Here is a 16336-nt window from a genome sequence, read left to right as displayed (position 1 = left end):
GCCTGCTACGGCGACAAGAAAGCTACTTGTTGTTAAAGGTTTTATCGGTTTTTATGTTCTAAAGAAGGCACGTGACCCTCCTGTTTACTAGTATTTAATATAACGCAGGTTGGTTGCCATCTTGCTGGAGACCGGAAGTAGAGGAAGTCGTTTTGCTGTAAACTGGCAAGAGGGGATTAGCTCGGCCTCTGTAACTAGGGTGATTGAATGCTCCGCCCTGGGTGTCCTTGACAAGAGAGATGGCTTCTGCTACAAAATTCATCCAGAGGGTGCGGAACTGGTTGTCTGGGGTAATGTTATACCGAACTTTACTTCATCAAAATATGATGTCATCCTGACTAGTGTAAGGGGCTTGACCGAATGTTTATGGCTGAAAAATGTGCGACAGTGTATAGAGGTGGCTTGTAGGACTCTGATAATCGTATCCACTGGCTATACAGTAGATGACCATACACTGCTCAATCTGATTGTACAATCTCCTTTACAGCTCCCATTAGTCTGATTTGCAAATGCCTTCCTGATGCAAGGAATTGTTTAGGTTTGTTTTCATATTACATAGTCATTTGGTAAGTTTAAAGTGCTTCTAAAGTCAAAACTTTTTTTTTCTTTTTACCATAATGCACTCTATGCATTAAAGTGGTTGTGAACCTCAGACATGAAATATGAACAAAGCATATCCCCGGATGGTGTGTACTTGTCTCAATCCAGAGCATTCCGGTTGTTGATTTACTAAAACTGGAAAGTGCAAAATCTGATGCAGCTGTGCATGGTAGCCAATCAGCATCCAAATTCAGCTCAATTTACTGGTTCATGTAGTCTAATGATGGACGGGGAGTCATTTGCCGGTCTGGGAGGACGTCATATGATGTATTCCTAGGCTTAGCGTGTGGTGAGTGGTGCTGAGCTGTGTCCCTTGGACACAGTGCATCACTGATCAGAGTAAAGAGCCAATGACTGCAGCTCATTACAATGTGATCACTGTGTCTAATTACAGCTGATCACAAGTGGAAACAAAGACCAGTAAATCACTGTTACAGGCTTATTCTTCTTTTACACAGACCATGTGTGAGGAAAAGGTGATTACAGGAACCATGAGTTACTAATTTAACCTTGTCAGTATTGTGTACAACACCTAACTGCCCTGATTATCCCTGGAGTAAAGTGTACCTGTCATACTGTTGTCATCAGTGCAGCCTAATCAGTGTACCTGTCACATCACACAGCAGCCATCAGTGCAGCCTAATCAGTGTAACTATCACACAGAAGCCATCAGTGCAACCTGATTAGTGTACCTGTCACATCACACAGCAGCCATATCAGTGTACCTGTCACACCACACAACATCCATCAGTGCAGCCTACTCAGTGTATCTGTCACATCACAGCAGCCATTAGTGCAGCCTAATCAGTGTACCTGTCACACAGAATCCATCAGTGCAGCCTAATCAGTGTACCTGTCACATCACACAGCAGCCATCAGTGCAGCCTAATCAGTGTAACTATCACACCGAAGCCATCAGTGCAACCTGATCAGTGTACCTGTCACATCACACAGCAGCCATATCAGTGTACCTGTCACACCACGCAACATCCATCAGTGCAGCCTACTATGAACCTATTATGTCTGCCTTCCAACTTAGAATCAGTTACAATTCCCCCCCATTTACTGCACAGCCAGGTGTTCATGCCACCACTTAACATTTTTCAGAGATTGTTTTTTTTTTCCATTTATTTTTCACTGACATTTTTTTTTCAGTTGATTGTGGACCAGACCAATCTTTTTCCCCAGGAATACATTGCAAATGACCCAAATTCATCCTATGCCCATACATTTGAATGGGAACATCTCACAGTGGAGGTGTTTACAATTAAAATGGGGCTTTAAAGAAAAAATTAAGGACATGCTTACTAGTCCACTGCACCCATTCATCACATGCCCTTTTATTCAGCTGTTATGCCCAGGGCAGGCTATGACATGAGTCTGCGCTTCCTCCATTTCAATGATAATACACAGTGCCCGCTACAAGGTCAGCCTGGCTATTATCGGCTCTACAAAATTTACCCATTCATTAATTTTTTTTATCCCCCAAAGATTTCCTGAATTGTATGTCCCTGACAAAAACATCCGTGTGGACAAGTCCCTTGTCCACTTTACTGACCGGCTGGGAATCAAGCAGTACATTCCCAGTAAAAGGGCCAGATATGGAGTGAAGCTCTACAAGCGGTGTGAAAGAGCCATAGCATATGTGAGTGCCCATCTTACATTGGTACAAGTGGAAAAATTGTCTGGGACCTGGCTTTTCCACTATTCAAAAAGGGGTATTACTACCTGGATAACTTCTACACAAATCTGCCCCTTTTCCGCCACCTGTGCCTCTAGAAAACCTTGGCCTGCGGTGCCACCCGAACAAACAGGAAGGGCTTCCCACAAAGTCTCTGGTGACCACAAGGCTTCAAAGGGAGGAGTCAGCAAGTATGAGGAACAAGGAAGTGTTGACCATAAAGTGGAGGGATGAGAGAGATGTGTACATCCTATCCACCATCCACAATGACACCTTGGTGGAAATTCACGGAAGATGCTTTTCCATCCAAAAGCTTGCAAGAGTGCATCCATGAATATAATCGTTTCATGGGGGGATTTCAACGATCAAATGCTACAGCCCTATTTATCAATAAGAAGGTCTCTCTACTGGTATAAAAAAGTTTCAATTTACTTTTTTCATTTAGCCATTTATAATGCGTATGTCACCTTTTACTTTTTTTCATTTAGCCATTTATAATGCATATGTCACCTATCACAAGTCCGTGGAATTCAAAGTTATAGATTATATTGTCAGGTATAGGTTGTATAGCGAGGGCTTACTGTAACAAAAAATTGGTACAAGCTGCTAGAACACCAAAAAGGCAACCAACATAACCTTCCAAGACAGCATGAAAATAATAAAGGTGCAGCGCTATAAATAAAGGTAGTGAAATATCAACATAGACACAATTTCTAAGAATATGCAAATAGTGGTGTTAGATCATATTATTTCATCTATAATAAAATTTGATGTTCAATCTAGTGTCCAAAACACGAAAAGGATGTGATGTGCAAATTCTGCCGGGTCTCCTTTGCCAGTAAGGATAAGTGATCCGAAGGTGAACAAGAAATAAATGAAATGCGCACTCACCCGAAGTGCGTTTAAAATACGCATGAAAGAAGTTTCCTCTCTCATCGGGTACATCTAGGTCCTCTGCACTCAGGTCAAATTGCGCTCTCTAGTCCCCACTGGTCATCCATCATGGCAAGGTTCCCTGGTTCATCAGACACTCATGCACCTCTGGGGTCCCTCCTTAACTTTGGTACTGCGGAAGGGTGGCGCTCATAAAGAGAGCCCAATAAGGGACATCACATAGCGTGATACTGCATAAATGTACTTGATTTCCAGAAGTAGAGATAAAAACCAAAAGTACTGACCGCCATGATTCAAGATGGCCACCAGCGGTGGCTAGATGTCCAGATGCTGTAGCCCTCTCTGACGCGTTTCGTGCTACGGATGTCCTGAGATTACAGGGTATTGTCACTGCCCTAATCTACCAGCAATGATCTCCACCAGAAAACATTCGCTCCTGATTCTGTGAGTAGACTTCATAAGTGACCTTTTCAGGAAAACATATCACCCACAGAAACAGGCCGTAGACATAAAAAAATGTTGAGTATGTAGCAGAGGAGGAGTTAGGAGGGACACTAGTTTTCATTGTGCCCAGTGTCCCTCCCACCTGGGTCTATGCATCAGAGACTGCTTCCAACGTTATTGCACGTCACAAAATATTTTTGAAGGTATAGTGTCCATATGTCTAACAGCCTGCCATTTCTCTGTTTCTAATATCTATGCTGATCAGTTGCCTGGTGCCTTGACTGACCATGCCTCTGCCTTCCACATTATCTGACACTAATGATGCCTCTGCCTGCCATCTGGATTGTTTATCAGCCACATTTCTTTCTTCCACCTGAACTGACCTCAGCTTGTTAATGGACCATGTTTTTTGCCTGCCACTTGGACTGATCTTTTGCCTTGTTACTGTAGTAGTAGGATTCAAGATAACACAGGGGTCTGACATACACTATATTGCCAAAAGTATTGGGACACTCCTCCAAATCATTGAGTTCAGGTGTTCCAATCGCCTCCATGGCCACAGGTGTATAAAACCAAGGACCTAGGTATGCTGACTGCTTCTACAAACATTTGTGAAAGAATGGGTCACTCTTAGGAGCTCGTTGAATTCAAGCATGGTACCATGATGGGTTGCCACCTGGGCAGTAGGTCCATCCGTGAAATTTCCTTGCTACTTAACCACTTACCGTCCGGCTGCTGTATATAAACGGCCGGAGAGTGGCAGTCCAGGGGCGGGTTGCTGTTTATAAACGGCGCCTGCCATTTTGGACTGTGCACGCTCCCTGACATACCCTGGAATGTTTGGCCTCGGTACAGCCACACAAGGTGATACACACGGGTTAAAATAGCAAGTAAAGGTTCATTTCCCACATCTGTGGCCTTTTAAGTTGCAATTAGTGTATGTGTATACACATACACTAATTGCAACTTAAAAGGCCACAGATGTGGCTGTACCGAGGCCAAACATTCTAGGGTATGTAAACTTTTCAGGGCCATTTGGGTGTGTTCTGTTATTATTATGATTTAAAAGGTGCCAAACAACAATTTGATAATAAATGGCTTCATATGATTACAATCCTGAAATAAAAAGTTTTTTGGCATGATCAGTCTTATTTTCAATAGCCAAAATTTCACCATTTCTACCACAGTATGCAAACTTTTCAGCACAGCTGTATAGATCACTTATTCCTGTTGGGAAAGAAATCGATCATTATGGTCACCATAAGGCCCCCTTAAATCGATCGAAATCGATCATTATGGTCACCATAAGGCCCCTTGCACCCAGAGTGTCTAGATGCAGTGCATCCCTGCCAGCATTTTAATGGAGGAACTGGTGCAACATCTAGCCTGGGCTTGCAGCCTGTCCAAGAGATTCCCTGCATTTGCTGGGATTTCCTCTCACTTCCTATGATCAGGAAGTGAAGGTAGATCTCCCTAATGAGATACAGATGGCAAAAAAGCTGACAGGAGTTATGACCCTTCATTACTGTATCCAAAATGAGAAAAAAAAGTTATTTTTAACTATAGGTATACTTTTACTCCTACAGATATATAAACTCAACTCCAATCAACTACTTTTTTAGTTTTGAACATATTGGGAAAGTGTTTAGAACTTCTAAAGTATTTATTCCCATTCATCACTTTATCTATTTCTTATCTATTCAGGGAGTTGGAAAAGATAGATGGGGGAAATCTTCCCAGTGGTTACACAGACAGCAGATGTATTTATTTATTCCCCCCCCCCCCCCCTCATTTTCTATCCAGGTCATGGATAGCATACTGAGCTGGAAGTAAGGGAAACTGCACCTGGAAACCATCGATAGCATCCCTGCTTTCCCCAGTTGTTTAGGCACCTTCCAATTTCTTCTTTATACGTCAGTAATTCCTTTGCTGCTAGATGACCGAATGGACGTGACCTTTTTATTTTTGGGATCACTGTATTTAGACCAGCAGTTTAAGCATGTATTAGTTTCTAATATTTCTTGCATGTACCACCCTCAAATACAATACCTGTTGTCTAAAATTGGCAGTTTAACCACCTGGACCGCAGGCCGATTCTACTTTTTCTCACACTCATTTAAAATCAGCATTTTTTTATTTTTTTTGTGCTGGAACATTAGTTAGAACCCCCATGCATTATATATTTTTAAGCAGAGGTCCTGGAGAATAAAATGGTTGTTGTTTGTAATTTTTTTTATGTTGCATAATATTTGCACATCAGTTTATCAAATACAAATTTTCAGGAAAAAATACACTTTAGTGTACACAAACACTATATAATACCTAATTTTTTGTTTAAGTGTAAAACAAATTATGTTACGCTGAGTATATAGATACATAGCGTGTCACGCTTTAAAATTACATATGCCTGTGGAACAGTCACAAACCACAATACCTGAAAAATCTCCATTGGCGACGCTTTAAAAGCCTTTACGGTTTACCAGTTTATAGTTACACAGGAGGTCTGGTGCTAGAATTATTGCTCTCACTCTGATGTTCTTGCTAATACCTCACCTCACATGTGAGGTGCGATTTGCTGTTTACATATGCATGTGGAACTCATATGCAGATTCACATTTGCGTGTGAGGATGGATGGGCACGGTTGTTTTTTGTTTTTTTTTTAACACTGTAATATATATATTATTATTATTAGTCATTTTTTTTTATTAACTTTATTGCTATCATCAACAACATCCCTTGTGATAGCATGGGCCATGGCTTTAGCTCTCCTCTGCCCTGTGTACACAGCCATGCTCCTGTAAATGGTCTTGGTCATTTTGCATCAACTTTTACCTGCGCATGTGTTCAATGTATTTTCCAAATTTGAAAAATTCACGCTCGGGAAATATGTTTGACGCTGGATGTGCGAAAGCACCAGGAAATTTACAGCATATAAAATGTCTATAAGTGCTTGTGTACGTGAACCCCTAAAGTTGACTTTCTATTATAATTACATAAACAAAGTTTCATGAGACTTCAGACAGGTGGGAATGTGTCAGGGAATTGAAGGTTGGAGATTGCTCTAACCAGCTTACAAAGAGATTGAAGGTTGCCAACAGCTTCTTTCTATAGCCAGAAACATAATTACTTCTTTGTGTGTTTTCCAATTTGCAGTTGAGGGTACAATGTAGATTATACTGTTAAAAATGTTTGCATGTAGGATCTATTTTACCTTTAGGCTTAAAATGTATTTCTTTTAATTTGCAGCATTATCTTCAAGAAAAGCTACAGCTGCGGTATACGGAAATTTCTACCAGGTAATGCAACACTTAAAAGAAAAAATGCTGAAAGATAATACCTTTTTATCTGTATTGAGAATAAAATCCAAATACTCTTTTACGCTCCTGTATGCTGTATTACGCTGTATCTACATTTTGGGTAAATGCTGTGGGCTTTGCCCACTAAATAGTTCTGTAATAGGATCTTCTGGTTCAAGCCAAATATCTACAACTCATGGATTACAGTGCTGGAGGCCCCCATATAAACCCAGGAGTGGCAGTGAGGTAGATCACTTTTTAGAGAGCAGTTGACAGGTGGCAGGGAGGCAATATGTTTCCTTATCACTGCATGTTTTAACCCTGGAATGCCAGCATCACTGCACCACAACCACATGAATGGGTTGTATTCGGTTGTAGTACTGCCCACTGAACACGACAGGGGTATAGTTTTTGCTGCAAAGAAAAGCATTGCGGCCATGTCATGTGTACAACCACCTCTGATTACTGTATTAACCCCTTGCCCTCCTGAGGATTTGCCCCCCCTTCCCGACCAGGCCATTTTTTATGTTACTGCGCTGTGTTACTTTCACTGACAATTGCATGGTCATGCAACTCTGCACCCAAATGAAATTTACATACTTTTTTTCCCACGAATTGAGCTTTCTTTCTGTGGTATAAAAAGCCAGGTTGGAGCTAAAACTTACCAGAGGAAGCCAAAATCCTTTCGGGAGAATGCGCTATGGACCGGCAGAACAAAATTGCAGCTTTTTCATAAAGCCCATCAATCTACTGTTTCAGAAAAAGCAATGAGGCCTTTAAAGAAAAGAATACAGTCCCTACAGTCAAACATGGTGGAGGTTCACTGATGTGTTGGGGTTGCTTTACTGATTCAAACACTGGATGTCTTGACCGTGTGCATTCCATTATAAAATCTGAAGACTACGAAAGAATTCTGGGGTGCAATGTAGAGCCCAGTGTCAGAAAGTTGGGTCTCCGTCAGAGGTGATGGGTCTTGCCGCAGGACGGACAATGATCCAAAGCACACGTCAAAAAGTACCCAGAAATGGTATCAGACAAAGCTCTGGAGAGTACTGAACTGGTCAGCAAATGAGTCCAGATCTCAATTCCATAGAGCACCTGTGAAGAGATCTCAAAACAGCAGTTGGGAAAAGGAACCCTTCCAATCTGAGAGAGCTGGAGCAGTTGATGAAAGAAAAGTGGTCCAAAATTCCAGTAGAGGTGTAAGAAACTCATTGATGGTTACAGGAAGAGTTTGATTTCATTAACAAAAAAACCTTCAGAATTCAGGTGCCACTACAGCCTGATGGTAGTGCCTCAAAAGAGAAGTTTGTTTTTTGTTTTTTCCCCAAATTACACTTGCCTAGGTGTATGCAGCATCGATCCAATGCTTCATCTGTCCCCCTGTCGGCTCTGAGTGTGAGCGAACACATGACCGCTGATCGCTGAGTTCTCACTACCGCTGTGAGCAGAGAGCGGTGACTGTCAGTCACCGCTGTCTGCTCTGTCACGCCCTCCCCCCCCTTCTGTGCTCATTGGAGCACTAGTCTGTGGAGGGGTAGGGAGCGGTTGGCTCAGGCTCTTAGCAGATCTCTAATGGACTGAGCCAGGTGCCGCTCTAGACTCTGGGGTGGATCCTAACTTTAAAGTCAGCCCACTGTCAGCTGAAAACAGGTCACAGGAGTGCAGAATGAACAGCTTTGGCTGTACTTCTCCTTTTAAATGCTTTAACTGTCATTAAATGCACTTTAAAAAATAAAACTTTGTCAGCATATAATTTTAAAAGAGTAGCTTTTTATTAAGACAGTATGCCAGTTATATACTTATATGCATGCTGATATCATTATGTATACCTCTTTAAAATTTTAAGCATATTTGACCTTTAAGAGGCAACAATTGTTTATTAATCAAAGTGAAGACAGTTTAAGATATTGTATGCAAATTTTTCTTAAATAGTGAGTGTGATGGTTATTATTATTTAGAATACATGACAATGTTTTAATCCTCAAATATTTGTTTACGTATCTTTATGACATATTATTGTGTATTATTATTATTACAGGTACTAATATAGTGCTGCCAATTTTACCCTCAAGGGGCGTACAATCTAAAGTCCCTAACTTACATTCATATATACACATACTAGGGCCAACTTAGGATCCAATTCACCTACCAGCATGTCTTTGGAGTGTGGGAGGAAACTGGAGTACCCAGAGGAAACCCACACAGGCACAGGGAGAACAAACTCTAGGCAAGTGGAGCCGTGGTTGGCATTCGAACCAACGACCCTAGCACTGCCAGGCGGAACACAACACAGAAATGGGAGTTGATGAACACAACACAGAAATGGGACTTCTTCAAAAAGACTATGTGAACACACTGCAAAATTTATTCTCATGGGCAACAAGTTTAAAAGGCTAAAAATCAAACCTATGTGGCTTACAGCCAAAGTTAAAAAAGCTATAGATAATAAGAAAAGAGCTTTTATTTAATATAAAAAATGAAGGAATGCTATCATCGTTTAAACATTACAAAGAATATAACAGAATATGCAAAAAGGAAATAAAGGCCGCAAAAATTGAAAACGAATGACAGATTGCAAAAGAGAGCAGGACCAACCCCAAAAAATTCTTCAAATCTATTAATAGTAAAAAGGTCCGGTCCGAGCATGTAGGCCCTTTACATCATAATCTAGAGTGGGTGACTGGGGGACAAAGAGAAGGCAAATTTATATAATACCTTCTTCAGCTCTGTGTATACAATACAAAGGAGCATGGGGGAGCTCTTGTCCATAATGGGCATGGTATTGACACAGCTCCAGATGATCCACATTGGCTCACAATTGATATGTTCCAAAAATATACCATATAAGATGAGTTCTTGCTGTAAAAAAGTATTTTAAACAACAGACAGCATGGATTTATGAAAGACAGAAGTTGTCAAACAAATCTGATTTCTTTTTATGAGGGAGTGAGCAAAACCTTGGACAGAGGGGTAGCGGTAGACGGGGTATACTTAGATTTTGCAAAAGCGTTTGACACAGTTCCCCACACACGGCTAATGTGTAAGGTAAAGTCTACAGGCTTGGAAAAATCTGTATGTAAATGGATAGAAAACTGGCTAAAAGATCATATTTAAAGAGTAGTGGTTAATGATTCATACTCTGAATGGTCTGGGGTCATCAGTGGTGTACCCCAGAGTTCAGTGTTGGGACCCTTACTTTTTAATACATTTTTAAATGATATCGGGTCTAAGATTAAAAATCCCATTTCAGTCTTTGCAGATGACACCAAGCTGTGCAGTGGAATAACGTCCTTACAGGAGGTCTTCAATTTACAAGCTGACCTCAATGCACTGTTTAATTGGGCAACAATGTGGCAAATGAGGTTTAATGTTGATAAATGTAAGGTGATGCACTTGGCGGCTAAGAATATACATGTATCATACATACTAGGGGGGTACAGCTGGGGGAATCAATGGTGGAGAAGGATCTGGGGGTTCTGGTAGATCACAAGCTTAATAATGGCATGCAATGCCAAGCTGCGGTTTCTAAAGCGAGCAAAATCCTCTTGTATTAAAGGGAGGGAGAGAGAGAGAGGGGGAGGGAGAGAGAGAGGGAGTGAGAGAGAGAGAGAGAGAGAGAGAGAGAGAGAGCATTTGTCCCTGTACAAAGCAATAGTAAGACCTCATCTGAAATATTAAGTTCAGTTTTGGGAACCAATTCACAAAAATAACATTGAGGAACTTGAGAAAGTACAGAGAAGGGCAACTAAACTGATAAGAGGCATGGAGGAGATCAGCTATGAGGAAATATTAGAGGAACTGAATTTACTCTGTTTTGAGAAGAGGAGATTAAGGGGGGATATCAACATGTATAAATACATCCGTGGTTCATATAGTGAACTCGGTGTAGAGCTATTCACCCTGAGGTCATCACAGAAGACAAGGAGGAAAAATAAATTTAATCTCCAAACACGGAAAGGTGTTTTAACAGTGAGAGCTGTGAACATGTGGAATAGACTCCCTCAAGAGTTGGTTCTGGCCAGCTCAGGGGATTGCTTTAAAAAAGGCCTGGATTCTTTCTGGATACACAGAATATAACTGGATACTAACATTTATAGGTAAAGTTGATCCAGGGAATATCCGATTGCCTCTCGGGGGATCAGAAAGGAATTTTTTTCCCAGCAGGTGCAAATTGGATCGTTCTTTGCTGGGTTTTTTTGCCATCCTCTGGATCAACTGTGGGTATAGGATTATAACTTTTTTTTTTCTATGGTTGAACTGGATGGACTTTTGTCTTTTTACAGCCAGACTAACTATGTAAGTACTAGCCATGTAGCCACTGTGCTGCACCATCATACCGCTGTATGGGTACCTAATCTTAAGTGGATACTGATTTTGTATTTCAACAGTTTTTTTTTAGTTTATGCATACTTATTTACTACATACTCAAAGACAAAATAAATCGCCTTTTTAACATTAACCTGGACGTCTTAGACTCTATGACCCCAGCTCACGAAAAGGGTTAAGCCTAACTTTTTTTTTTTCTCATCTATAGTCAGGTGTGTTTTTTTTTTTTTTTCTGTTTTTTTTAACATCTCCAATGTCGAGGATCAGCCAGTCTGGAAAAATGAAATATGCCCCTTCTGGTTCTATAGCAATAGTGGAAATGGCTCTGTCTCTCACAGGAATTCTTTTCCACTACCAGATGTCCTCAGTCTTAAGAGCTGAATGATGCCTAGAGTCGTTCGACCAGAAAATTGGGGATATCAAAGTAAATTTCATGGACGAGCCTCCCCCACTCAGTGTGTAATAATGTATAGAACCATCATGTCGTCGCTGCTGGAAAAATACGAAGAGGAGAGGATCCTGCGTACCACGAGACTGGTCTTTGTGAAAAAGGTAAGTATGGAAAGAAAAACCTAAAATGTATGGGGGTGGCTCCAGATGGAATGGGTGGGTGACAAGGAGTCAGAGCCCTGAGTTGGGCTTTAAGGCTAATTAGGACTAATTTTTATCTTTAATTCTTAGGACTCCACCACCTCCAGCTCTACCTGTGGGTCCAAGCCATAAATTTGCCAACAACTATTATTGTTCACGTGATGGACGCAGAGAAGCTATGCCTCCTTCAATTGTTATGTCTTCCCAAAAGGTTCTTGCTGCTGGAGGAACCACGGTCAGGTAAGTGATTAACCTGTTCCACAGATTGCAGCAAAGATTATGTCCTGAGTCTAAGTTTAACTTTCATTTGCAGGGAGTGGGGAAGCGTGGGTTAGAACCTCTGTCAGGTTTTGCTGTGATGCTAAGTGATCACGCACACCTCAAAAAAATTAAAGGAACATTTTAAAAACACATCAGATTTCAATGGGAAAAATTATAATGCTGGATATCTATACTGATATGGACTGGGTAATGTGTTAGGAGCGTAAGGATGCCCCATTGTTTGATAAAAATTAAAATCATCAACCTACAGAGGACTGAATTCAAAGACACCCTGAAAATCAAAGTGAAAAAAATGATGCAGCAGGCTAGTCCATTTGCTGAAATTTCATTGCAACAACTCAAAATGGTACTCAGTAGTTTGTATAGCTCCCACATGTTGTTGTCAAGGTTGTCAGCCTTGGAGCATTCTCCTTATGAAACGACAGATGGTGTCCAGGGGTGTTTCCTCCCATATATGGGCCAGGGCATCATTGAGCTCCTGGACAGTCTGAGGTGCAACCTGGCAGCATCAGATGGACCAAAACATGATATCCCATGTTCTTTAGTGTCGATAGGCGATTTTGGAATAATTGAAGAGCCAGCGAAGTAAAAAATAGAGTGATTTTATTTTATCACACAATGGCTTAAAATAACAATGTAAAACATATCATGAATAACCGTTCCGTGGAGGTAAAACAGAAATATCAAAACAGAAGTTATAAAGATATGTCACCATTATTTTCATGGCCGTTCTCCCATGTGCTTCTTGTCTTTTTCAAATGCAGCTTGAGTTTTTAGCAAGAAGGAAGTGACGTGCTTTTAGAGTATGCACCTGTTCCAGTCTGTGAATAACCATAGTATCTTCATGCCATGCTTGTGTGTGTATGAGTGTGTGTGTCAAGTGCACTTGGCATCTCTTAGGATATCTTTTTATATGTCATAATTCATGATCTTAGAACCTTGTATGGCAAACAATACTGCTTAGTAGAGCAATTTAATTGAAGGGAGGGGATACTACATATATGGTCTTTTGATTGACAAGCCCATATGTAGTGGCTTCATAAGCTGACAATGTTGCATCAGCCTGCTCATGTGACCAGTTTCTCTGTTTAAATGATAGTATAAACTAAGAATCTATCTTTACAACATAATATCTCAATAATTTTGTATAACCAAAAATCTACTTATGTAACACATATTACCAACTTATAAAACATATATTAAATACACACAGATACTATTAGAATATATATTATTTCCACTATGGCGGCGGTGGAGAGCTCGCGGTAGGAGCTCCCGCCTGGCTCCCTTCCGACCGATCCCCGGTTGACTCATGAATCCCCCTGAAAGTATCGTGTCCTAGAAGCCAGAGACCTACCTTGGCCCAGCGGGCTCCTTCGGCCGAGTGGCAGCTCGCGGGAGGGGGAGCTGGGTGACGGAGTCCAGCAGAGAGCGGCGGGGAAGCTGACTGTGGTTGCCGGGAAACAGGGAGGCGCGGCCGGGACATGTGACCGACCGCAGTGCATCCCTGGGAGGAGAGGAAGCCGGCCGGTCGGCTGGCTGGCTGGCCGGAGATGATCCCCTGTTGACTCATGAATCCCCCTGAAACTATCGTGCCCTAGAAGCCAGAGACCTACCTTGGCCCGGCGGGCTCCTCCGGCCGAGTGGCGGCTCGCGGGAGGAAGAGCTGGGTAACGGAGACCAGCAGAGAGCGGCGGGGAAGCTGACTGTGGTTGCCGGGAAACAGGGAGGCGCGGCCGGGACATGTGACCGACCACAGTGCATCCCTGGGAGGAGAGGAAGCCGGCCGGCCGGCTGGCTGGAGACGGAAAGCCACTGTTGGAGCCCTGTGGGGGTGAACGGAGAAAAACTCCCTTCCAAACAAGGAAGGGGGAGAAAGTCCTGGAAACTCCTGGAGGGTCCCCCTGAGAGCAAGAGAGCCAATCCATCGGAGGAGCTGGATAAATCCCATGGGAGGCGCAGGGAAGGTGAGTGACTCCGGCTGTGTCCTCAAAATAAAAAACTGTGATGATATGGGAGGAATTGCGTTAAGTTGAAGGAAAGTATGAGAGTGAGAGAACAGAGGGGACCCCCAGACAATATATAAAGAAGAGAAGAATATAAGGTGCTGGCAAAGAAACACACAGAAAGTTAACAGACAGGGCTGGGATTTCCAGTTTTATATCACATAGACTTTTTTTTGTTTTGTTTTGTTCTTTTTTGTGAAATATTAGTTCATGAGTGAAAAATAAAAGGTTCAGAAGCAATGAAGAACAAAAGTGCAAAAGGAATTGGTCCTAAAGGGACCCAAAAGGGTACAATTAAAAGGTACACATCCCAGGGAAACGGGACCCCGGAAAGGCCCCAGAGCAGAAATGACAAAGGAGAATCAGAATTAAGTATTCAAAGTAGCCCCAAACAAGTAATGGATTTGGACAGTAGTAATCAACAAGTATCAGAGACAGAAAAAGACCTACAAATCCCAAATAAAAAAGAGATGACAGAAATGATGAAAGAACTGGAGAGAACAATAAAGCAAGAAATGGTAAATATTCGGAGTGATCTGGGGCAGTTGTTGTTAAGAGTGGAGGAAACGGAGCAGAAAGTTAAAAATCAGACCCAGATCATATCCGAACTAGATAACAAGATAATTAATATGGAAAAAGTTCAGGAAAAATTGCGGTATAAGGCGGAAATCCAAGAGAATAGAGAAAGAAGGAGAAATATAAGGATAAGAGGGGTACCGGAAAGCCTAAAAGGAGAACTAATGGAAGAGGTGGTTGGCAAATTACTGAACTATATAATGGGAAACTCTGATATGGAAAGGATTAATATAGAAGGAATCTCCAGAAATGGGAAAATCCAGGGGATCCATGAGAAGGATAGGCCGAGAGACATACTGGTTAAACTTTTGGATCTGCAGCAAAGGGAAAGAATATGGAGGAAAACTAAAGGAAAACCAGTAATAAAATACAGAGAAATGGACATTCAAATATATGCGGACTTGTCACCGGAGACTCTCTGGAAGAGGAGAGCTCTGAGGCCTTTGCTGGAGCAGATGAGAAAACAGAAGGTGCAATATAGATGGGGGGTATCGGAGTGTTTAATAGGATGGAAAAATGGAACAACAGCCCATTTGAGGTTCCCAGAGGACTTGAGAAATTTTTGTGATAGACTGGAAATGCAGAGAATTGAAATTAATGAATGGAAAGAAGAACCTGGGGGAATTGGATTAAGGAGAGGGGATGAGTGGAGACTGGTGGAGGGGGGGAGGTAGGGCGGAGAGGGGGGTGGAGGGGAGAGAGGGTTTTTTTTTTCGTTTTTTTTTTTTCTCTTCCTCTCTCTGCCCCTCCTTGTCCCTAATTTGCCTCCTGTTTCCTCCTTCACTCCTCTAGCTTTGCTATAATTCTTCCCCTCTTTGTTAAGAAGTACAAGTAGAAAGGGGTTAATGGGGGGATCTGGATGGAGGGGAGGCTAGCCATGGGAGGAGTGTAGCCCTAAGGACTAAATCAAAGGTGGATATTAGTTCCACAAATGATGAATAGGCAAAGTGAAGGCCTAAAAAGAGGGGGGAGGGGAGGGGATGCAGGGGAGGGAGAGGGGAGGGATTGTGGGAAGAGGGGGGGGGGAGGGAGGGAGGGATAAGGGGAGAGAAAAGGTTAGTGGGATAAATACGCTCTACAGGTATAAGAAAAAGGAAAGTAAGGAGGAAAAGGAGTCAGAAGGAAAAGAGTAAGATGGAAGAAATCCAATATATAACCTATAATGTAAAAGGGTTAAATTGTCCAGGAAAGAGATTTAGGTTATTTAAAGAACTACAACATAGAAAATCCTCAGTGATATTCTTGCAAGAAACACACTTAGAGATAGAGTCGAAGGTTAGACTGAGAACCAGATACTTTCCGACATGGTTTTATGCGGATTCACCAATTAAAAGAGCAAAAGGAGTTGCTATAGGCTTTGCTAAAAATATAAGGTTTGAGGTCGAGGAGAGATTGACGGACCCGGAGGGAAGGTTCCTATTTTTGAGAGGTAAATTACAGGGAATTGAGTGCACAATAGCAAATATATACAGTCCAAATAAGAAGCCAGAGACATTTGTGAGAGAAGTGTTGAAGAGATTGATGGACTTTAAAAAAGGGTGTATGTTAGTGGCGGGTGATTTTAACCTCTGTATAGACCTGAAGATGGATACCACTTCCTGTGTGAGGAGAGAGGAAAGCAAGTCCTTGAGAAGGT

At 41.9% G+C, this 16336-nt stretch overlaps 1 protein-coding gene across 2 annotated transcripts in view; it reads left to right on the top strand.

The window, feature by feature from the left end:
- The first annotated feature begins 131 nt into the window (after positions 1-131).
- NDUFA7 (NADH:ubiquinone oxidoreductase subunit A7) overlaps positions 132-16336 on the top strand; it is a 32565-nt gene continuing 16360 nt past the window's right edge. Inside the window, exons 1-3 of one of the 2 annotated variants that reach the window (XM_089681026.1) lie at positions 132-290; positions 6867-6916; positions 11927-12076. In XM_089681026.1, coding sequence (XP_089537152.1) covers positions 240-290; positions 6867-6916; positions 11927-12076 — 251 coding nt within the window. In that variant the 5' untranslated portion in view covers positions 132-239. The remainder of the gene's footprint in view (positions 291-6866; positions 6917-11926; positions 12077-16336) is intronic. The other variant, XM_089681025.1, reaches the window with a different exon arrangement.

This window comes from Staurois parvus, unplaced genomic scaffold (genome assembly GCF_062004578.1).
Source record: "Staurois parvus isolate SC_StPar_1 unplaced genomic scaffold, SC_StPar_1.0 ptg000256l, whole genome shotgun sequence".
NCBI classification, from domain to species: domain Eukaryota; kingdom Metazoa; phylum Chordata; class Amphibia; order Anura; family Ranidae; genus Staurois; species Staurois parvus.
Note: the sequence above shows the minus strand (reverse complement) of the source record. Positions and strands in the feature narration are given on the sequence as shown.